Genomic DNA, 23,749 nt, shown 5'->3' with positions numbered 1-23,749 from the left:
AGTTTAGACAAGACAGCCGTAGAATAAAATGTCTGCAATACCCTCTCCAGCAGCCCCGATTAATGACTCTCCTGACCCACAGCATATAGTGCTCTCACAAACAGCGACTGACTCAGTATTGTCTAGAATTCCACCTCATGATACATAACACCAGTTACTTTCCCTGATCTCCCAGAGGAAAAGGTTTGCCACCTTACTCCTATATGGAGTTGTGTCATTTAACTCAACTATAATGGGCAAATGTCCTCTGACTCGGCGCTAAGCTATTGGTGAAACGGTGGCAAAAGGACCTAAAGTCCATTCACTTTGAGAAACTGTCATGCAAACGAACAGAAAACACACTAGAATCAGAGATTAGCAGCAGGTCACAAGAGCATAAATAATACGTTCCAGCAGTGCCGTAACTAGACATTTTAGCGCTGTGTGCAAGAAACAGCATTGGCGCCCCCCCCCCCCCCCTACATCATATTTAAAATAGGGCCAGTGCACGCCGTAGGAGTGTGCCAAAATATAGGGGTGTGGCTTCATGGGGAAGAAGCGTGACCACAAAATAATACCAATTCATAATATGCGACACAGTAGTGCCACTTACACATATTACGGCAGGCAGAGTCCCCCTTTTACACATTGTGGCAGGCACAGTCCCCCTTTTACACATTACGGCAGGCAGATTCCCCCTTTTACACATTACGGCAGGATAGGTCCCCCTTTTACACATTATGGCAGGCAGAGTCCACCTTATATGCAGTACAGCAGGCAGAGTCCCCATTTTACACATTACGGCAGGCAGATTCCCCCTTACATCCCCCCCCTGCCCTTATAAGGTAGTAGAATGTAGTGTAGTGTAGTATAGTGTAGTGTAGTGTACTGTAGTGTACTGTAGTAAAGTGTAGTGTAATATAGTGTAGAGTGTAGTGTCTGTGTAGGCACTTATGTGAGGTTTACGTTCTTCCTGCGCTGTTGCCGGCTCCTGTACAGAACTGACTCCTCTGCAGAGTCTGGAGTGCAGCAGCACAGGGGGGATATCCTGTCCAGTGCTGCTGCTGACTTTACACAGCGATCATCTGCTCCAGCTGGTCGGAGCTTGGGGCTGCTGCGGGTGCCAGGCACAGGGGAGCGGGAGGGCGGCCGTCAGCGGGAGGGATATGCAGCCACTCAGCGTGTATGTAGAAGGTGCGCCTACAGGGCAAGTGTGCTGTGGGCAATGCACCTTCTGCACACACCTAGTTACGGCCCTGTCATTAATATTCAGTTACAATATACTGCCATACCCAGGATTCAGACCTATAACCTGTTGAACTGTAACCAAACACCCTACTCATTGAGCTATTAGATCAGTGTTTTTCAACAGCTGTGCCGCGGCACACTAGTGTGCCGCCAGCGGTTCTCAGATGTGCCGCCACAGATGCCCGATGCCTAGCCGCTGACATCACCGATTACCATCCCCACACTGTTTTTGACTGCGCTGGACTGCGGCCCGTAACCTATGACACGCAGCGTGACTCGCGCATGCCATGTCACCTTCCCGCCTGCCCGTCCATCCGCTTACCTGCCCACTGCCTCACCCTGTTCTGCTCCTTGTTCCTCCGACTGCGTGCACTCCAGACGCTGAGGCAGGGAGAGGGAAACATGACCTGTCCGCTCACCTGCCCGCTGTCTCACCCCATGCTGCTCCTTGCTCCTCCGGCTGCATAAACTCCAGTGGCTGAGGCAAGGAGAGGGAAATAAGCTTCATATCCACTGACTCCCAGGTAGGGGCCAGTAAATTTGTATTTATTTAATTGCTGTGGGAGTCACTTTGTGTAAATATACTGTGGGAGCCAATGTGGGGTATTACTGTGGGTGGCCAATGTGTGGAAATACTGCTGAGGTCAACACATTTGTTTAATTACTGGGGGGGCCACTGTGTGTGTTTTCCCCCCATTGGGTGGGGTGTAGTACGGCTGACCGGCGGTCAGGAGACCGCCGGTCAGCTTACCGACGCCAGGATCCCGGCAGCATACCGACGCCGGGATCCCGGCGGGGAGGGGCAAGTGCAGCAAGCCCCTTGCGGGCTCGCTGCGCTCTCCACGCTGCGGGCTCGTGGTGACCTGCGGACGCTGCGGGCTCGGTGGCGACTCGTCGGTGGACACCCACGAGTGGAAATAGTCCCTTTTGGTCGGCATGCCGACCATCGGGATAGTGAGCCGTCGGGATGGTAGAGGAGGTCATGCGACTGTTGGTCAGCAGACCGCCGGTCACATGAATACCACCCATTGGGTGCCAATGTGTGTGAGGGATTTTTTTTTTTTTTGGGGGGGGGGGGGGATACTGATGGTGTGCCTTGGCAATCTTAAAATTTTGGTCGTGTGCCGCGACTTGAAAAAGGTTGAAAATCACTGTATTAGATCCTGCATAAATACTATGAACACTATATGAAGCTACTGGTACTTTGTAAAAAAAAAAAAAAAAAATCAGTATTGCAATTGAGCAGATCTATGTAGTGTGCAGCCACACATCCAATCTCTTGCAGTCACACACTAAATAGATCTGCTCAGCTGCAATGCTGATCATTTTTTCACAAAGTACAAGGTGAGCTTCAAATAGTTAGAAAGCTAGAGAATTCTATGTTAGGGCAGATAGCTCAATGAATAGAGTGTCTGACTGCAATGCCACAGGCAATGAGTTTGGATCCCTGGTATGTCAGCATCTTCAAATGTAATAAAGGACAGTGTGACTGAATAACAAGAAATCTCAAGTTGAGTTCATGAATGATGTATAGGTATTAGTGACAGAAGGGGTCAGGGTAGGAGACAGGGGCGGTCAGGAGATGCTGGTCTTCAAAAAGGGGGGAAGCAGCAAGTGAAAGTAATTAAAATAGATAATTGACAAGTGCTGCCAACAGCGCCCCCTACCCTGCAGCGCTATGTGCAGTGCCCCCTCCGCACACACCTAGTTACGGCCCTGCGTTCCAGGCCAAATGGAACAGTACTGACACAGGGCATACATTAAGCAAAAAAAAACCCAAAAAAAATCTTTCCATATGTCTCCAAACTACATTGGAGGTAACTGTTACTGAAATAGTCACAATTATTGGTCTTTCTGTCCCACTATCAAATGGTTTTAGATATAGGTTCTAACCATCTGTGAAGTGCACCCTCCACTGGAACCTCTGGACAGCATTACTACATAAATCAGCCAGTCCACTCTCTTGATGCAAGAAGACACTAATATTTATAACCTCTCAGACAACATTTATATTTACTGTATATTATAGTTTCTTATATTTTTAAATTATATTATTATTGGATATCAACAATACGACCATCACATGACCTAGAACAGAGGTATACAAACCAGATTCTAGATTGTGTTTTGGGGTCTCTGGAAATGTCAGCTATGCAATGTAACATATGGCAAACTCTAAATAATTGCACATTTCTGAATACAGACAAAACAACCACACTGACCTAGAATCAAGTAAGATGTGCAACAATACAAAGCTACAGTGAATCCTAACCGCAATTTGTAAGTACAATGGGGGTAATTCCAAGTTGATCGCAGCAGGAATTTTTTTAGCAATTGGGCAAAACCATGTGCACTGCAGGGGAGGCAGATTTAACATGTGCAGAGAGAGTTAGATTTGGGTGTGGTGTGTTCAATCTGCAATCTAAATTGCAGTGTAAAAATAAAGCAGCCAGTATTTACCCTGCACAGAAACAAAATAACCCACCCAAATCGAACTCTTTCTGCACATGTTATATCTGCCTCCCCTGCAGTGCACATGGTTTTGCCCAATTGCTAACAAACTTGCTGCTGCGATCATCTCAGTATTACCCCCAATATCTGCACAGCTCCTGAGATAAATGTAGTCTGACTAGAGGAATGCTCTGCCCCAGCACTGCTTTAATGGAGAAGATGTATGAGTCATTCTAGGACTGTATTAGATATGTGTAGAGCAATTCATTGTCCTGACAGGTTATACTTGGTTGATGTCGGACATCATAAAATATGAAGAATTATTCATTATTGATTGGGGTTTTCTACCACTGTCTTCCCAATCTGTAAAGGGAAGTGGAAACTGCTTTGGCGGCTGCTGACAGCTTTTGAGCGATACAAAATGAATACCAGTCTTGCCAGTTTGTAACGCTCTACCTCCCTTTGTACACAAATAAATTACTGACTTCCTTGGTAAAAAGAGCCACATTAGTTGCTACACAGTATATGAAGTTTTATCTATTTAGTGCACATTTCTCATACATACCAAATAATACAGGAATGGTGCACTTACTACTCCCACAGTTAATATTAAAGGTGTGCTTCCACCTAAAGGCCACATATTTAAATTTGCCACTTTAAAATGACTGTGGAGGGGGTGTGAGTAAAAGAGTCAATCATAGGCTTACCGTACTAACCTTTTAAATCGGGACACTTATGAATTACACAGGTTCTGTGGCTGGCTGACTTCAAACCTGCATTTCATCTGGTTTTAATCAGCTAGGAGAACCTGTGTAATTCATGAGTGTCCCGGTTTAAAGGGATAGTATGGTAAGCTTAGCCATTCACAAAGTGCATTCACTGGGATTAGTATTACAGCTCCAGATTGGTCCTGAGTCAGTGCACTTCGTGATTGGTCCTCTTACTTACAGACCTATTATCTGGGCTGTGAGATCATCAATGGGGGCTAAGTAAAAAACAGCTGCACAAAACAGTCCCCGGAGCTCTATGGAAAGGAAGAATCAGATCCATCGTAGGAGGTACTGCAGCTTTAAAGAGAAGATAAACTACCTATATATGAACCATTCTAAAAAAAAAAAAAAGTTTTACAAAATAATCCAGTAACAAAACTTCTACAAGAAAAATGACTAAATTAATACATAGACAGCTGTTGGTATACTAACGAATCATAAAAACAATCATGAAAGCGGTTAGGCACAACAGACTTTTGGAAGCAATGTACATCTATTAAAAAGTAAAATTGTCTATCTCTGCTCACTTCAAATTACCTGCTACATGAGGTTTCTACATTCCTGCACTGGATGAGTCTGCTTCAGAAAGCACGTGTGACACGTGTCACTCACTGTATCGTTACAGTGCCCAATGAGCATGTGTGTGACACGTGTCACTCACTGTATCGTTACAGTGCCCAATGAGCATGTGTGTGACACGTGTCACTCACTGTATCGTTACAGTGCCCAATGAGCATGTGTGTGACACGTGTCACTCACTGTATCGTTAGTGCCCAATGAGCATGTGTGTGACACGTGTCACTCACTGTATCGTTACAGTGCCCAATGAGCATGTGTGACACGTGTCACTCACTGTATCGTTAGTGCCCAATGAGCATGTGTGTGACACGTGTCACTCACTGTATCGTTACAGTGCCCAATGAGCATGTGTAACACGTGTCACTCACTGTATCGTTACAGTGCCCAATGAGCATGTGTGTGACACGTGTCACTCACTGTATCGATACAGTGCCCAATGAGCATGTGTGTGACACGTGTCACTCACTGTATCGTTACAGTGCCCAATGAGCATGTGTGTGACACGTGTCACTCACTGTATCGTTACAGTGCCCAATGAGCATGTGTGTGACACGTGTCACTCACTGTATCGTTAGTGCCCAATGAGCATGTGTGTGACACGTGTCACTCACTGTATCGTTACAGTGCCCAATGAGCATGTGTGTGACACGTGTCACTCACTGTATCGTTACAGTGCCCAATGAGCATGTGTGTGACACGTGTCACTCACTGTATCGTTACAGTGCCCAATGAGCATGTGTGTGACACGTGTCACTCACTGTATCGTTACAGTGCCCAATGAGCATGTGTGTGACACGTGTCACTCACTGTATCATTACAGTGCCCAATGAGCATGTGTCCACAGCAAAGAGGCTAAACAGGGATCTTTTGTGTTTTGTGCATTCCACAACCACAATTCTTAGTAGCTTACCTCTGTGGTACATGGGATTTCCTGCACTATTATTATTTCAAACGAACAGCGAATAAATGCTGAGACAGACTGCAGCCTATGCTGCTATTTACAGTAGATTTACAGTAGATTGTGCTTCAAGCCACTGAAAAATAAATTTTCATAATGTTTTCAATGAAGAAAATATATTATCCGTCACATAAGCATTCACAAACGCATAGAGAATAGCATTTGGATGGCACTGCCCTCGGGGAGCAGTAACAGGGCTCATTTTTACAGCTTTGCTAATTAGCTGGTTAATGACTGCAGTTTCTGTCATACACAGTAATCACAAAGGATTTGAAGGACTTGCCTTTATGAACACATGACAATTTTATGACCTCCAACATGTGCCATATCACCCAGCCAGTATACAACTTTCTACTATCATAATCCAACTTGTTATACTTTTCTCACGCTTTGCTGAATAACTAGTTGATATTTAGGGGGGTATTTATCAAAGCATGGAAAAAGATATGTATACGAGATGTGTATACGGTCAGATGATGCTCAACTTACCACTGGGATCCCGCACGGATCTCTGGTACATCTCCTGGTATTTCTGAAAAGATGGGATGTGCGCTGCAGCACAAATCTCCGGCGCAGGAGGGTACACACCAGCTTTGGACATGACAACTATACAACAGCTGTGAATACTACCAAAGAAAAATACACAAAATGGACTGTTTCTACTAAAAAAGGGGGCTCTACAGTACCTATTTAAATCATACAGTAATATGAATTGCAACACTTAAAAGTATTCAATAAAAAAAGTAATGTGCTGAAAAAGCAAATTACACACACAAAAAAACAATGTTGCAGTAAAATCAGCTTGAAATATATACCTTTTCCTACACAAAGCTAGAAAAACGCAGCAATAAGGCTGGACAGCTGCAGTACAATGACAGGACTAGAAAATACAGTTCAGCAACAGTCAACAATCATCAAGTAGTCTGATATAAACGCCCACATACAAAGATGCAGAGCGATGCAACAAGGTACCTGGGCACAATCAGATCCCAGCTGTCACACCTATATCTATATCTCAGTGGTCACACCTATAACTATATCCCAGTGGTCACACCTATAACTATATCCCAGCGGTCATAGCTATAGCTCAGAGAGAGCACTGCAGCAAGGACACTGGCACTTGCCCGAGACACTGTTCTACAACACTGCAACTTCCATTCAAACTGAAAAGGAAGCCTCCGCTCCTCATGTGCCGCACAATAACAATCAGCAGCTACAAGTGACAACAATGTGTAATGCTGCTGCTGCAAGCGTACGCAAAGTGCAATAATAACATATAATCCACTCTAGCGGGAAAAGATCCGAAAAAGAAGTTTCATTCACTCCCCAGAGCCTCAGGAGGAGGAGAGCGAGATGAATAACACAGTGCAGCGAGGTGCGGGAGCTGGAATCCGGAGACGGTGTCCTCTGGGAAAGACCTGTTGCGTGCCAGGCGGCAGCACAGCAGCAGTACAAAGGAGGTGTGAGAGGACTCGGAGTCCTTCCTCATGTACTAGTACAGCCTGACCCTTACAGACGAGGGAGGGACTACAGGGCACATGAAGAAGGAGACACAGGAAGAACTAGGCTGTGCCCAGCACACTGCTGCAATGTGCCTCCTGCTGTCTGGAGGAGCACACAGCTAGCCTGGCGGGGTTTCCTCATACAGGGCTGTGGCTGGCTGGAGGGAATAGAGTCTAACCAGGAAGGTATAATAGAGACTATTTGTAGCAATTGTTCAAATAGGAATCCATTTTTTAAGGCTACGGTTTGTAAGTATTGTCTCCAGAGGGCACTGTGTTATTATGTTTAGTACTGTAAATTACCTTAGAGACCAACGTTATCGGAACCTATCCATGAAATAGCTCTTATAATAGCACTCATTATAATGACATCATATCAAGCAGTAGAGAGAATCTACAGAGATAGCACATGACCTTCTCTCCCGGTGACAGCAGTAACCAGATTTTAGCCCGTTATATAGGTCAGGAACCCTTTAGGACTAAAAATGAGAAATGCAAATGCTTAGTATAATGAGTCCAACTTGGAGACTTGTTATTCCATAGAACCCTGCCCAATTCTATTTTCTTAAAAGCTCTTAAGAAAATAGTTTCAGGTTTTCTCAGATGTGAGGGAACCATGTATATACAAATATTTCCTGAAAAAACTAGGTGATACATGTAAATGACTATCATTGTTCAGTTGTTTGCTTTTCATTTTTATTTATTAACAGTTTCTTATATAGCTCAGCATATTCCGTTGCACTTTACAATTAGAACAACAGTAATAGAACAAACTGGGCAAAAACAGACAGACATAGGAGGTAGGAAGGCCCTGCTCGCAAGCTTACAATCTTTTAGATCCAGATTTATCAAACTTTGGAGAGTGATAAATTCCACGGTAATAAAGTAGTAACCAACCAGCTCCCAACTGTCATTTTTCAAATACAGCCTGCTACATGGCACTTAGGAGCTGGTTGGCTGGTAGTTTATCACCGTGCTATTTTTCTCTCTCCAAGGCTTGATAAATCTGGTCCTTTGTCGCTGATGCAGAGTTGAATGTACAGTATGTTTGTTTACAGTGAGTATCTCGTTTGGCTTTGCACTGTAAAGAGGGGTACTCACGGGAGAGATGTGTGCTGAACGATCTTAACACAGACCGCTCAGCACACATCTCTCACCCCGCTCAGCACAGCGCGATGTGCTGAGCGAGGGGGAAAGCCGACGGGGGGCCGCTCACTTCACACAACGGTGAAGTGAGCGACCCGCTAGATTGAGCCTGCATGCAGCTCAATCTAGCATCGGCGATAGCGATGCGCGGGGCCGCGCATCGCTATCGCTGGAGGGCATACACACGGCAGATCCGTGCTTAAAATCTAAGCAATCTAGCAAGATTGCTTAGATTTTAAGCACGGATCTCTCCGTGTGTACCCCCCTTAATACTCTGGAACCAAGCATACACAGCTGCAGGTGATGCAGAGCTGTATACTATATCAGGTGAAAGGTGTAACTAGGTTGTGTTCTCATAGGCAATATTTAGTTCAACATAAATGTAAATATGCCTGTCTCCAGACTTATCATTTGCAGGTAGTATAGTAAGAGTGGTGCAAGTGCAACCTGTTGACGGATGATAATGGGTTTCAAAATAAGAGTTGGGAATGGCAGAGGTATTCCTGCAGAAATGTGTAAAACGCTGTCTAGAGAGCGAGTAAACACATTTAGTGTCATGCCAGAAATGGGGCGCAATACAGGACTTGTAGCAAATAACTTCAGTGTTTCAGCCCTTCTACGTTTCAAAATTAATTCTTAAAATTCAGCAATACGTGCATTTTGCATTTTGCAGTGCTGTTTATATCCGGTCTTGTTGTGAGTCAAGGCTTCCACTGTTTTTTTAGAAAGAACTATTAGCACCCATGCAGATGTTTTCAAACAACAAAAAAGATTAATTGCTTGTTGCTGGTTAATTATTGACTAGTGATAAGACTGTTCCAACATATTGAAATATTTTTTAGGCCGTTCAACCCTTGCTGCACAATTCCACTTACCTGACACGGCGCTATAAGGGACTCAATCGAACTTCCAAGGTATTTCACCCAGGAGGCTTGATACTCCCTTTTTTGTAACTACAACAAACCTACAGAACCCCACACCGTGAATCCTTCATGTATTTGCAGACACGGCACTTTATTACCTCTGTGGCTCCTCCCTTCCAACAGCACTCAGTCTCAGATCACATACTCCCACTATTAAAATTGTGCAGTTCTAAACCTATCAAGACCAGATTTTTGTACCATTATCTAACAGATAAATACTCTTTCTTCCATGAATAAACTTGCCTCGTTGTGGAAGAAAGACATTCCCATCATTTGCGATGTAAATATTTTATTGAAACATTATGACTACTTTAAAAATATTGCACTCTTCATACTTCCAAGAAGGTTATATCTGAACGATACATAGTGTCTATATGTCCTCATTGTGGTCCCAGCAGAGTCAGAAGATTATTGCAAATACGATTCTTCGAACGCTAGCTTTTGGGACTGTGGCAAAATCAAGCTTTTCTCGAAAAAGCTCTTTGGATTTATAAATGCTACCCTCTCTCTACACCTGCTCCCAGATCCTATGGCCTCTTTATACTTTTCCAACTGGTCATTACGCCAAAACAAAAACAACTTAATTTCCATCCTCACAATAATGATGACTGTTGCCCAAAAAATAATTCTCATTCATTGTACTTATAGATCCACTTCTTCAAGGGCCAGCCTGACCATTACGCAGGCTACACGGCTGAGGAAGGCACCACAATGAGCAGGGCGCTGGGCAGCCAGGGAGAGAAACAGCGACAATAGCATTTCCAATGTGGTGTTGGCCTCAAGCCAATCGGAGCTCGCTGATCGGCAGCCAATTAGGCAGTGGCGGCTCCTGATTGGCTGTCGCACCACAAGCTCAGATTGGCTGGTGAGCCTTCGCCACATTTGAAAATGGTAGATGCTAGATCCAAGTGGCCTAAGGGACCTATGATGTCAGGGGGAGGAGCCACATCACCAGGGGGAGGAGCTAGGCCAGCTGAATAGTTCTTCTACTATCCCCCCCACCAACGATTACCTTTAGTAACCCGATGATGAGCGAAGTGGAGCGGATCGAGCCATCATGCCCGAAGCGTGGTAAGCATACTTTCTCTATCGTCCTAGTGGATGCTGGGGTTCCTGAAAGGACCATGGGGAATAGCGGCTCCGCAGGAGACAGGGCACAAAAGTAAAGCTTTCCGATCAGGTGGTGTGCACTGGCTCCTCCCTCTATGACCCTCCTCCAAGCCAGTTAGATTTTTGTGCCCGGCCGAGAAGGGTGCAATCTAGGTGGCTCTCCTAAAGAGCTGCTTAGAAAAGTTTAGCTTAGGTTTTTTATTTTACAGTGAGTCCTGCTGGCAACAGGATCACTGCAACGAGGGACTTAGGGGAGAAGAAGTGAACTCACCTGCGTGCAGGATGGATTGGCTTCTTGGCTACTGGACATCAGCTCCAGAGGGACGATCACAGGTACAGCCTGGATGGTCACCGGAGCCTTGCCGCCGGCCCCCTTGCAGATGCTGAAATAAGAAGAGGTCCAGAATCGGCGGCAGAAGACTCCTCAGTCTTCTAAAGGTAGCGCACAGCACTGCAGCTGTGCGCCATTTTCCTCTCAGCACACTTCACACGGCAGTCACTGAGGGTGCAGGGCGCTGGGAGGGGGGCGCCCTGGGAGGCAAATGAAAACCTATTTTGGCTAAAAATACCTCACATATAGCCTCCGGAGGCTATATGGAGATATTTAACCCCTGCCAGAATCCGTTAAGAGCGGGAGACGAGGCCGCCGAAAAAGGGGCGGGGCCTATCTCCTCAGCACACAGCGCCATTTTCCCTCACAGAAAGGCTGGAGGGAAGGCTCCCAGGCTCTCCCCTGCACTGCACTACAGAAACAGGGTTAAAACAGAGAGGGGGGGCACTAATTTGGCGTTAGAAATATATAAAAAAGATGCTATAAGGGAAAACACTTATATAAGGTTGTCCCTATATAATTATAGCGTTTTTGGTGTGTGCTGGCAAACTCTCCCTCTGTCTCTCCAAAGGGCTAGTGGGTCCTGTCCTCTATCAGAGCATTCCCTGTGTGTGTGCTGTGTGTCGGTACGTGTGTGTCGACATGTAGGAGGACGATGTTGGTGAGGAGGCGGAGCAATTGCCTGTAATGGTGATGTCACTCTCTAGGGAGTCGACACCGGAATGGATGGCTTATTTAGGGAATTACGTGATAATGTCAACACGCTGCAAGGTCGGTTGACGACATGAGACGGCCGACAAACAATTAGTACCGGTCCAGACGTATCAAAAACACCGTCAGGGGTTTTTAAAACGCCCGTTTACTTTAGTCGGTCGACACAGACACAGACAGGGACACTGAATCCAGTGTCGACGGTGAATAAACAAACGTATTCCTTATTAGGGCCACACGTTAAAGGCAATGAAGGAGGTGTTACATATTTCTGATACTACAAGTACCACAAAAGAGGGTATTATGTGGGATGTGAAAAAACTACCATAGTTTTTCCTGAATCAGATAAATTAAATAAAGTGTGTGATGATGCGTGGGTTCCCCCCGATAGAAAATTATGGGCGGTATACCCTTTCCCGCCAGAAGTTAGGGCGCGTTGGGAAACACCCCTTAGGGTGGATAAGGCGCTCACACGCTTATCAAAACAAGTGGCGGTACCGTCTATAGATAGGGCCGTCCTCAAGGACCAGCTGACAGGAGGCTGGAAAATATCATAAAAAGTATATACACACATACTGGTGTTATACTGCGACCAGCGATCGCCTCAGCCTGGATGTGCAGAGCTGGGGTGGCTTGGTCGGATTCCCTGACTAAAAATATTGATACCCTTGACAGGGACAGTATTTTATTGACTATAGAGCATTTAAAGGATGCATTTCTATATATGCGAGATGCACAGAGGGATATTTGCACTCTGGCATCAAGAGTAAATGCGATGTCCATAACTGCCAGAAGATGTTATGGACACGACAGGGGTCAGGTGATGCAGATTCCAAACGGCACAAAGGTGTATTGCCGTATAAAGGAAGAGGAGTTATTTGGGGTCGGTCCATCGGACCTGGTGGCCACGGCAACTGCTGGAAAATCCACCGTTTTTACCCTAAGTCACATCTCTGCAGAAAAAGACACCGTCTTTTCGGCCTCAGTCCTTTCGTCCCTATAAGATCATATCTGCCCAGGGATAGAGGAAAGGGAAGAAGACTGCAGCAGGCAGCCCATTCCCAGGAACAGAAGCGTTCCACCGCTTCTGACAAGTTCTCAGCATGGCGCTGAGACCGTACAGGACCCCTGGATCCTACAAGTAGTATCCCAGGGGTACAGATTGGAATGTCGAGACGTTTCCCCTTCGCAGGCTCCTGAAGTCTGCTTTACCAAGGTCTCCCTCCGACAAGGAGGCAGTATGGGAAAAAATTCACAAGCTGTATTCCCAGCAGGTGATAATTAAATTACCCCTCCTACTACAAGAAAAGGGGTATTATTCCACACTATATTGTGGTACTGAAGCCAGAAGGCTAGGTGAGACTTATTCTAAATCTAAAAAATTTTTGAACACTTACAAAGGTTCAAATCAAGATGGAGTCACTCAGAGCAGTGATAACGAACAGGAAGAAGGGGACTATATAGTGTCCCGGGACATCAGGGATGCTTACCTCTATGTCCCAAATTTGCCCTTCTCACTAAGGGTACCTCAGGTTCGTGGTGCAGAACTGTCACTATCAGTTTCAGACGCTGCCGTTTGGATTGTCCACGGCACCCCGGGTCTTTACTAAGGTAATGGCCGAAATGATGATTCTTCTTCGAAGAAAAGGCGTCTTAATTATCCCTTACTTGGACGATCTCCTGATAAGGGCATAGTCCAGGGAACAGTTGGAGGTAGGAGTAGCACTATCTCGGATACTGCTACAACAGCACGGGTGGATTCTAAATATTCCAAAATCGCAGCTGATCCCGACGACACGTCTGCTGTGCCTAGGGATGATTCTGGACACAGTCCAGAAAAAGGTGTTTCCCCCGAAAGAGAAAGCCAGGGAGTTATCCGAGCTAGTCAGGAACCTCCTAAAAACAGTGCATCATTGCACAAGGGTCCTGGTAAAAATGGTGGCTTCCTACGAAGCAATTCCATTCGGCAGATTTCACGCAAGAACTTTTCAGTGGGATCTGCTGGACAAATGGTCCGGATCGCATCTTCAGATGCATCAGCGGATAACCCTATATCCAAGGACAAGGGTGTCTCTCCAGTGGTGGTTATAGAGTGCTCATCTTCTAGAGGGCCGCAGATTCGGCATTCAGGATTGGATGCTGGTGACCACGGAGCCCAGCCCGAGAGGCTGGGGAGCAGTCACACAAGGAAAAAATTTCCAGGGAGTGTGATCAAGTCTGGAGACTTTTCTCCACATAAATATACTGGAGCTAAGGGTAAATTTATAATGCTCTAAGCTTAGCAAGACCTCTGCTTCAAGGTCAGCCGGTATTGATCCAGTGGGAAAAACATCACGGCAGTCGCCCACGTAAACAGACAGGGCGACACAAGAAGCAGGAGGGCAATGGCAAAAACTGCAAGGACTTTTCGCTGGGCGGAAAATCATGTGATAGCACTGTCAGCAGTGTTTCATCCCGGGAATGGAAACTGGGAAGCAGACTTCCTCAGCAGGCACGACCTCCACCCGGGAGAGTGGAAACTTCATCGGGAAGTTTTTTCCACATGATTGTAAACCGTTGGGAAATACCAAAGGTGGACATGATGGCGTCCCGTCTGAACAAAAAACGGGACAGGTATTGCGCCAGGTCAAGAGACCCTCAGGCAATAGCTGTGGACGTTCTGGTAACACCGTGGGTGTACCAGTCGGTGTATGTGTTCCCTCCTCTGCTTCTCATACCTAAGGTGCTGAGAATTATAAGACGTAGAGGAGTAAGAACTATACTCATGGCTCCGGATTGGCCAAGAAGGACTTGGTACCCGGAACTTCAAGAGATGTTTACAGAGGTCTTATGGCCTCTGCCGCTAAGAAGGGACTTGCTTCAGCAAGTACCATGTCTGTTCCAAGACTTACCGCAGCTGCGTTTGTTGGCATGGCGGTGGAACGCCGGATCCTAAGGGAAAAAGGCATTCCGGAAGAGGTCATTCCTACCCTGGTCAAAGCCAGAAAGGAGGTGACCGCACAACTTTATCACCACATGTGGCGAAAATATGTTGCGTGGTGTGAGGCCAGGAAGGCCCCACAAAGAAATTTCAACTCGGTCGATTCCTGCATTTCCTGCAAACAGGAGTGTCTATGGGCCTCAAATTGGGGTCCATTAAGGTTCAAATTTCGGCCCTGTCAATTTTCTTCCAGAAAGAATTGGCTTCAGTTCCTGAAGTCCAGAACTTTGTCAAGGGAGTATTGCATATACAACCCTCTTTTGTGCCTCCAGTGGCACTGTGGGATCTCAACGTAGTTCTGGGATTCTTCAAATCACATTGGTTTAAAACCAGTCAAATCTGTGGATTTGAAGCATCTCACATGAAAAGTGACCATGTTCTTGGCCCTGGCCTGGACCAGGCGAGTGTCAAATTGGTGGTTTTTTTCTCAAAAAAGCCCATATTTGTTTGTCCATTCGGACAGGGCAGAGCTGCGGACTCGTCCCCAGTTCTCTCCCTAAGGTGGTGTCAGTGTTTCACCTGAACCAGCTTATTGTGGTGCCTTGCACCTACTAGGGACTTGGAGGACTCCAAGTTGCTAGATGTTGTCAGGGCCCTGAAAATATAGGTTCCAGGACGGCTGGAGTCAGGAAAACTGACTTGCTGTTATCCTGTATGCACCCAACAAACTGGGTGCTCTTGCTTTTAAGCAGACTATTGCTAGTTGGATGTGTAATACAATTCAGCTTGCACATTCCGTGGCAGGCATGCCACAGCCAAAATATGTAAATGCCCATTCCACAAGGAAGGTGGGCTCATCTTGGGCGGCTGCCCGAGGGGTCTCGGCTTTACAACTTTGCCGAGCGGTTATTTAGTCAGGGGCAAACACGTTTGTAAAATCCTACAAATTTGATACCCTGGCTAAGGAGGACCTGGAGTTCTCTCATTCGGTGCTGCAGAGTCATCCGCACTCTCCCGCCCGTTTGGGAGCTTTGGTATAATCCCCATGGTCCTTTCAGGAACCCCAGCATCCACTAGGACGATAGAGAAAATAAGAATTTACTTACCGATAATTCTATTTCTCGGAGTCCGTAGTGGATGCTGGGCGCCCATCCCAAGTGCGGATTATCTGCAATACTTGTACATAGTTACAAAAATCGGGTTATTATTGTTGTGAGCCATCTTTTCAGAGGCTCCGCTGTTATCATACTGTTAACTGGGTTTAGATCACAAGTTGTACGGTGTGATTGGTGTGGCTGGTATGAGTCTTACCCGGGATTCAAAATTCCTCCCTTATTGTGTACGCTCGTCCGGGCACAGTACCTAACTGGCTTGGAGGAGGGTCATAGGGGGAGGAGCCAGTGCACACCACCTGATCGGAAAGCTTTACTTTTGTGCCCTGTCTCCTGCGGAGCCGCTATTCCCCATGGTCCTTTCAGGAACCCCAGCATCCACTACGGACTCCGAGAAATAGAATTATCGGTAAGTAAATTCTTATTTTTCGGGTACCCTGTTCGGATGTGGTTCCTCCACCTGGTGATGTCAAAGGTCCCTTACCCCACTCCGATTTAGAACCAACCATTTGAAAATGGACGACACACCCCGCACACTGTAACTAGGTTCGGGGGAACTGCCCCCAGACAATGCCCATGTGTATGAACCAAGGCCAGGCACATGTGACCGAGGGACCCACATTCACCGTACAGTTCTCTGAGCGGGCGGCGTAAGCAGCTAACTCTGTACAGTAGATAAGCAATAGGACTGCAGCTCCCTGTCCTGTGCTCCACAGCACCTAATATAGCCGGTGCAGGTATGGGATGTTTGGACTGCAGACCCAGATCGTGCTCAGTTTGTGAAAAATGTGTCCACCCAGGCTGTTTATCGGGGCAGACTATTAAAGATGGTGGAGTGGAAGGTTCAGGAGCTTGACCCTGTGTGGCATGGAGTCGGGCACACGGGGAGTGGAATGGCGAGAATAAGCCATGTTGGTATGGAGGGCTTGATGGTGAGAGCACCATTACTCTAAAACGACATACTATACAAATAATTAATAATAAAGTCAAAATTTTAGTTAATTGACCATTTGCTTCCAAACACTAGAAATCAGACAAAAGTGGTCCTTCAGACAAATTAGTTAATTCCGTTTGATTTCACCAATTTTTCTCCGAACAACTGTTTTTTTTGTCTGATTTCTGGATTTTGGGAGCAAATGGTTGTCATTTGCTCTCAGACATTACCAGAGTTTCGTTCCAACCAGCCAAATTGGAAAGAAAATCTTATATGTGTGCTTCCAGCTTCTGAATAGAATAGATGGTATAAATTGTATCTAATATGCAGAAACATTGGAATTTTGCTGTATAGTCCAGGGAAATTAGGTATATAGTACCTGTGTTCTAATCTAGTGTATGCAAGAACCCACAGTTGTTAAAGTGTGCCCATTACCTATACGCAAACATGCACATATTTTCTGATATAAACAAATATACACTGAAACAGTTATCATTTCATGAAGCACTTTGTCATACTAACCAACTGTCCCCATTCCTGCCCCACAAAAGGCTGAGACTTATTTATTAGGAAGTGTGCGAGTCTTCATGAGAAAATAGGCATCATTGGTTAAATAGGAAATTATGTGCAACATGGTGACATGTATTAAAGAAATTGGAATGGGCCTTATTTATTCCCAATTTTGTCTTGGTAACCATTGGGAATATACCTCTTTGTTCATTCATTAGTTAAGCTTACAATGTCTGCCTCAGTAGTAGAGGTGAAGTATGTACAGGATTGTAGACTTTCAGAACTTCAACACCAGAATGCTGACATGGTATAAATAGATTGGATGTTATGACGTCATTGTGTATGTTAACATAGCGTTTTTGTAGTGTCCTAACCCTAGCCACAGTCTAACTCTAACCCTAATCCATAGTTGCCTACTTTTGAAAAAGCATTTCAAGGAGATTGTGAAAGTAAGAGCTATATGCGCAGAAGTGTACTGCTACATCTGAGAGGCGTGTCATAAACATGACTTACATCCAAATGGAAATAAGCCCCAAATAAGCTCCAAAGCAGTTAGTAAGATCTACTTGTTAGTGAAAAGACAAGGGCCCTCATTCCGAGTTGATCGGTCGCAAGGCGAATTTAGCAGAGTTACACACGCTAAGCCGCCGCCTACTGGGAGTGAATCTTAGCTTCTTAAAATTGCGACCGATGTATTCGCAATATTGCGATTACTAACTACTTAGCAGTTTCAGAGTAGCTTCAGACTTACTCTGCCTGTGCGATCAGTTCAGTGCTTGTCGTTCCTGTTTGACGTCACAAACACACCCAGCGTTCGCCCAGGCACTCCCACCGTTTCTCCGGCCACTCCTGCGTTTTTTCCGGAAACGGTAGCGTTTTCAGCCACACGCCCCTGAAACGCCGTGTTTCCGCCCAGTAACACCCATTTCCTGTCAATCACATTACGATCGCCGGAGCGATGAAAAAGCCGTGAGTAAAATTACTTTCTACATAGCAAAGTTACTTGGCGCAGTCGCAGTGCGAACATTGCGCATGCGTACTAAGCGGATTTTCATTGCGATGCGATGAAAAATACCGAGCGAACAACTCGGAATGAGGGCCAATGATACTTAACAGGGCTTGCTCATGTATTGCGTTTCACAAAGGGTTCCATATAAGTGGTCACAAGAAATCTTATTGCGTCACGCAATCTCCACTACTGCTTGAGCATCAGTGACGGCATGTCATTTTAAACAAGTGCACTCAAATCATACAGACCAGCGGGACGCCACGGCCTGTAGTTTAACAAATAGACTTTTCCACCTTTTTCATTTTTTCCTAATCCACTTATCATTTTGCTTATGGACTTCATTTCGATATATCTAGAAGCAAGCGTGCTCCTGCACAACTAGCATAAGGCTTATTATAGCCAAACAGAGCTCATTCATGCATATATACGAATTCTGGACTATCAGTTATTGTATTTAAATAAATATCATTTTGAAACGTATTCAAACATTTCACCATTTATTGCACTAGTGCATATACATGCACAATTAGAAACGGGGGGTGAGCGCAGTGTAAAAATCTCTATTCTTGCACCATTTATTCTAACAAGTAGGACCAACTTGTTAACACCAGCAGCACTCCCCGTAACGTAGTATATTTCTTTGCGCAGTCCACCCAAATTCTGTAACATTTTAACCCTAAACCTGTACTGAAAACATTGTCACTGTTGACATTCACAATGTCAACATTATGTCCATGTCAACATTTCGACCTTAGCAACATTCTGAACAGTGGAGGATTTACCACAAGGAAACCAAAGCGGCTGCTTAGGGCCCTGTTGGTCCCAGGGGGCCCTGCTGGTCCCAGTGGGCCCGTTGACAAGGCTGTATAAAGGGAATTTCCGGCGGACCATGAGCTTCACCGAAATTGTCCGAGAGCTGGGCTGGCTGATTACTCCCAGCAGGCTGCCAGTGATTAGACAAGTGTTGGGTGCTGGTTCCAGCGCACGCCTGTGTCTCCAGTCCTGCAGTACTGTGCGTGCGACCTGTCATGGCACACGTGTGTATGACATCAGATGCTTAGAGAGAGGAGTTGGTATGTGCACAGAAAAAAATCTAAGGTTGTCCAGTGTACTTTATTACAGTATTATTTTATTTTATATAACATCCACCTACTTCAAATTCCAATCAGGCGGGAGTGGGGGATAGAGGGGTGGACAGTGTTATTTTAAGTACAGTGTCCAACATCTGCCTGCTACATTCATGGCTGGGGGACAGGCACACACTGACTGGTGATATATCAGTATGCTATAATACTCTATTTTAAGTACTACCATGTATAGGAGATGCCTGTGACAATCTGTTGGGCACTGATATATAATCAATACAGTCACACTGACTGCGGGGTGCAATAATGAGTATTCTAAGGGTTGAGGGACCAGCTAGGCTCCTGCAATCAGTAAGGAGGGGGGGGGGGGGCACTCTTATAATGCAGTCAACACTAATGTAATTGGGTGTAATAATAAGTATTATAAGGTATGGAGGCCTGCACAATATATATGAGTGCGCTGATTGTAGGTTCCCCATCCCTTTTAATATCTATTATTGCACCCCATAGTCAGTGTGACTGTACAGATATATCAGTGCCCCACTGATTGTAGCAGGCATTTCCTATACATTGGACAAGAAAAAACAAAAGGGGTTTTTCCCACGCACCCTAAGGGCTATTAGTAACAAGACCTATACACTATGGGGGTCATTCAGAGTTGATCGCTCGCTGTCGATTTTCGATGCGCAGCGGTCAGGTGAAAAAACTTAATTCATGCGCATGGCCCGCAATGAGCACGCGCGACTTACGGGTACAAAGCTCTTTGTGGTTGTGCGCAGTTTCTAGCGAAGTTTTCCTTCGCACTGGCTGCCGCAAGAAGATTGACAGGAAGGGGGCGTTTCTGGGTGTCAACTGACCGTTTTCAGGGAGTGTTTGCAAAAATGCAGACGTGTCTTAAAAAACGCAGGCCTGGCTGGGTGGGTGTATGACGTCCCTAATCCTACATATAAATCCAGGGTGCAAAGCTGGCTCAGGCCCAACCACCCCAGGGCAGCACACCATTGAGATACTAAAATGTTAATCTGTGTTAATATCCCTTTTCAACTAGCTAAATTTAACCGTGTTTTTGCATGGGGGTGCGCATCGACACGGGTTTAAGTGGAAACGGCACAACACAGGTTGAGTGACCCTGGAATCCTACTCGGGTAGCTACCTGGGTTGATCACGATAATGACCCGGGTAATTGTGCAGTGGAAACGGTCATTACCCATGTTTTCAGACCCGAGTAATGCTCTGAGACACTGATTGGTAGAAAATAAAATAAACACAAAACTGTTTGCACACAAAAACTTGTCTGTCTTCTCTATCTACTGCAACATTGAGGGAATATTGTCTGCAATGGTGGCCCTGATGTGCTCGCCGGCTATGTCATGCCCCCCCACCAAGCCTGATGCATCATGTACAGTGACCCACACCCCATGCTCATGCACATTCCACTCGGGAAGAAAGTTTTCCTTTTGTATCTCGCGTATATTATGGAAAATGCAGCAGGCTGCTACTATATCTGGCATGATTTTCAAGTCCACATCATTCCTCTTCATGAGGCAGTGCCAGTGTCCTTTTAAACGCCCAAATGCATTTTCTACTGCCATACGGGCCGAACTTAGGGCATGGGTGTATGATGGGGGTCATTCCGAGTTGATCGCACGTAGCAACTTTTTGCTGCTCGTGCGATCAACTAGACGCCGCCTATGGGGGAGTGTATTTTAGCATAGCAGGGCTGCGCTCGCTTGTGCAGCCCTGCTATGCTAAAAAAGTTTCAAGCAAAACAAGACCAGCCCTGCATCTACTTACCCAGTGCGCCGGATCCAGCGATGAAGGTCCCGGCTGTGACGTCAGACATCCGCCCTCCAAACACCTGGACACGCCTGCGATCGCCTTACCACACCCGGGAAACGGTGAGTACGCGCCCCCCGATCCTCCTTCCCGCTGTCAATCTTCTTGCAATCGCACCTGCCTTCATCGGTCCTGGCGTCGTTGCCCAGCGATGGCCGTCGCTGGGCAACGTCACGCATGCGCAATGCGGGCGCCACGCAGCCACGGTTCCTACCCGTTCGCACCACAGCGAATAACGGGTTGGAATGATACCCGATATCTGTTCTGGAGATAACTGAACATGTTGGGTGTAGCCCTTCATCAGCCAGCGCTGTAACGGATATGCTGCATCACCAATGAGGTGGACCAGGATGTCCACACCATCTACGATCACCGATTTCTGTTAATAAAATATTAATATTATTCCAGGGGTAAAACATGAATATTGGTTTATGGGTGAACATTAGTTTAAGGAGTAAATAATCTTACTTCTCTAGGGAAAAGCCATCCACCGAGCTTGTCCTCAGCAATATTGTAAAGATCGGAGTTGGCGAGAGCCCTCACATCATGTAATCATCCGGGCCACCGTATGAAGACATCTGTGAAACTAAAAATAAAGGTTTATTACAGTTTATGCCTCATCAAAAAAAGCCCAAGCCTATTTCAAACACATTAGTAAAACAGTGCTTACCAGTATTTGTGGTCCACTACGGCTTGCAGGACAATGGAATGCCAACCATTGCGAATATAGTAGTCTGCTGGGTTGTCATAGGGGGCGATGATGGGGATGTGGGTCCCATCTATGGCACCAGCACACTGTGGGTAGCCACACTTCTTAAATCCTTTTATAGTCTCATCTAGCCGCTGTCCTTGTGGCAAGGAAATAAAGTGACGGTACATGGTATCCAGCAATGCCCGCGTGACCTGGTAGACAATATTGCAGACCATGTAAATCCCTACTCCCAAGTAAACAGGAGAGTGTGCGATACTCTCCAGGGATAGCATACCACCAGAGAGCAATCGCTTATCTCCTGCTCGGCTCAATGGGCTTCCGGAACCTGGTGGTCTGCTTGGTGATTGTGGGGGACAGTAATTCCAAAACATAGTCAAATGTAGCACGAGACATCCTGAAATGTGCCATACACTGTTCCTCCTGATATGCTAAAATGGTGTGCATGAATGCTTCTCCCTGTCTGCGATCTCTCACCCACATTCTTCAGCTTGGTGTAGAGCTCATTCTTATAAGTAACATTGTCTGATATCAGCACTCTCCTTTTCAAATAATGGCGTCAAGAACTAGCCCTCTCCGCAAAGAATTGTGCCCTCCTCCTCCAGCTCAGCAGTAGGTAGCACAGGGTGAGAAGGTGCATCAAGCTGTCTGTAGCAGATATAAGCAGCAGAAAACTGCAAACTGTCTGCATCTCCATGCTAGACACAGCTACTGCATCGGCCTCCATTGCTGCAATGCTGTGAGCAGGCCCTCCCTTTTGTTCCTTTTCCTGACATCATCTTGTTGAGACAGTAAAAAGTCAATTTTTAATTACATCAATAGACTTTTACAGAGCTTACCCGGGTTAAGTGGAAACAGATGCGACCCGGGAATAACCCGTGTCGAAGTGCAGTGGAAACGGCAGGGCCGACACGGAGTGTAGCCGGGTTAAAAATCCCGGGTCAGACCCGGTACTCAGGTGGAAAAGGGGTATAAGAAAGAAGCAGGAGCTATGTGTTAGAAAGTGATACAAAAATAAAGGTGTTAGTAAAATCCTCAAAAGAGTAAATAAATGGGAGTGTTACAAAAGTGCTAAATAAATATTATGGTGTGCTACACCAAGGCAGCCCGGTCACACCAAATCCAGGGGGTAAAATATATGTAACCAAGATCTCTAAATTTTCTATTAGATTAATTTGCCATTATATATTGCATCTCCTATACATTGACAATTAAGTTAGTGCACTCGCCAACACGCAGTAGCAGATTTACCACTAGCAACCAAGCTGCAACCAGGCGCCCTGCGGGTCCCAGCGGGCTCGCCGACAGATCGTGGAGTGGGGATGGCATTTATAATTACTGCAGAAATTGTCCGAGTGCTGTGCTAGCTGAATACTCCCGGCAGGCTGTTAGTGACTAGATAGCTCCCAGTTGCCTGCACCTGCCTGTGCGCAGTGCCTACAGTGTGATTTTAAGTGCAACACGGACGGTGTAAGGGTTAGCATGACTGCCTCACAGCACTGAGGTCATGGGTTCAATTCCCACCATGACCCTAACTGTGTGGAGTTTGTATATTTTCATTGTACTTGCATGGGTTCTCTCAGGGTACTCCAGTTTCCTCCCACAATTCAAAAATATACTGATAGTTTAATTGGCTCCCAACAAAATTAACCCTAGCGTGAATGTGTACATGCGGTAAGCTCCACTGGGGCAGGGACTGATGATAATGGCCAAATATTCTCTGTAAAGTGCTGCGAAATAAGTGTGCGCTATATAAATAACTGGTAATAAATAATAATATATACACTAGTACTACCATCCGCCTGCTGTAATCATTGGGGAGCATACACTGACAGGGATATGGCATAATGAGCAGAGACTGGTATGCAACAATTTGGGGGGGGGGGGGGGGGGGGCACACTCAGGATTATATGAGGAAGGCGCTCC

General features: G+C 45.9%; 1 protein-coding gene across 2 annotated transcripts in view; it reads right to left on the bottom strand.

Annotated features, from left to right (window-relative positions):
* The window catches only part of ACSS2 (acyl-CoA synthetase short chain family member 2), a 114,125-nt gene extending 106,483 nt beyond the window's left edge, over positions 1-7,642 (bottom strand). Inside the window, exon 1 of one of the 2 annotated variants that reach the window (XM_063960138.1) lies at positions 6,475-7,642. In XM_063960138.1, coding sequence (XP_063816208.1) covers positions 6,475-6,586 — 112 coding nt within the window. In that variant the 5' untranslated portion in view covers positions 6,587-7,642. The remainder of the gene's footprint in view (positions 1-6,474) is intronic. The other variant, XM_063960137.1, reaches the window with a different exon arrangement.
* Between the last annotated feature and the right edge of the window lie 16,107 nt (positions 7,643-23,749).

Source organism: Pseudophryne corroboree, chromosome 3, assembly GCF_028390025.1.
Source record: "Pseudophryne corroboree isolate aPseCor3 chromosome 3, aPseCor3.hap2, whole genome shotgun sequence".
Lineage (NCBI taxonomy): Eukaryota > Metazoa > Chordata > Amphibia > Anura > Myobatrachidae > Pseudophryne > Pseudophryne corroboree.
Note: the sequence above shows the minus strand (reverse complement) of the source record. Positions and strands in the feature narration are given on the sequence as shown.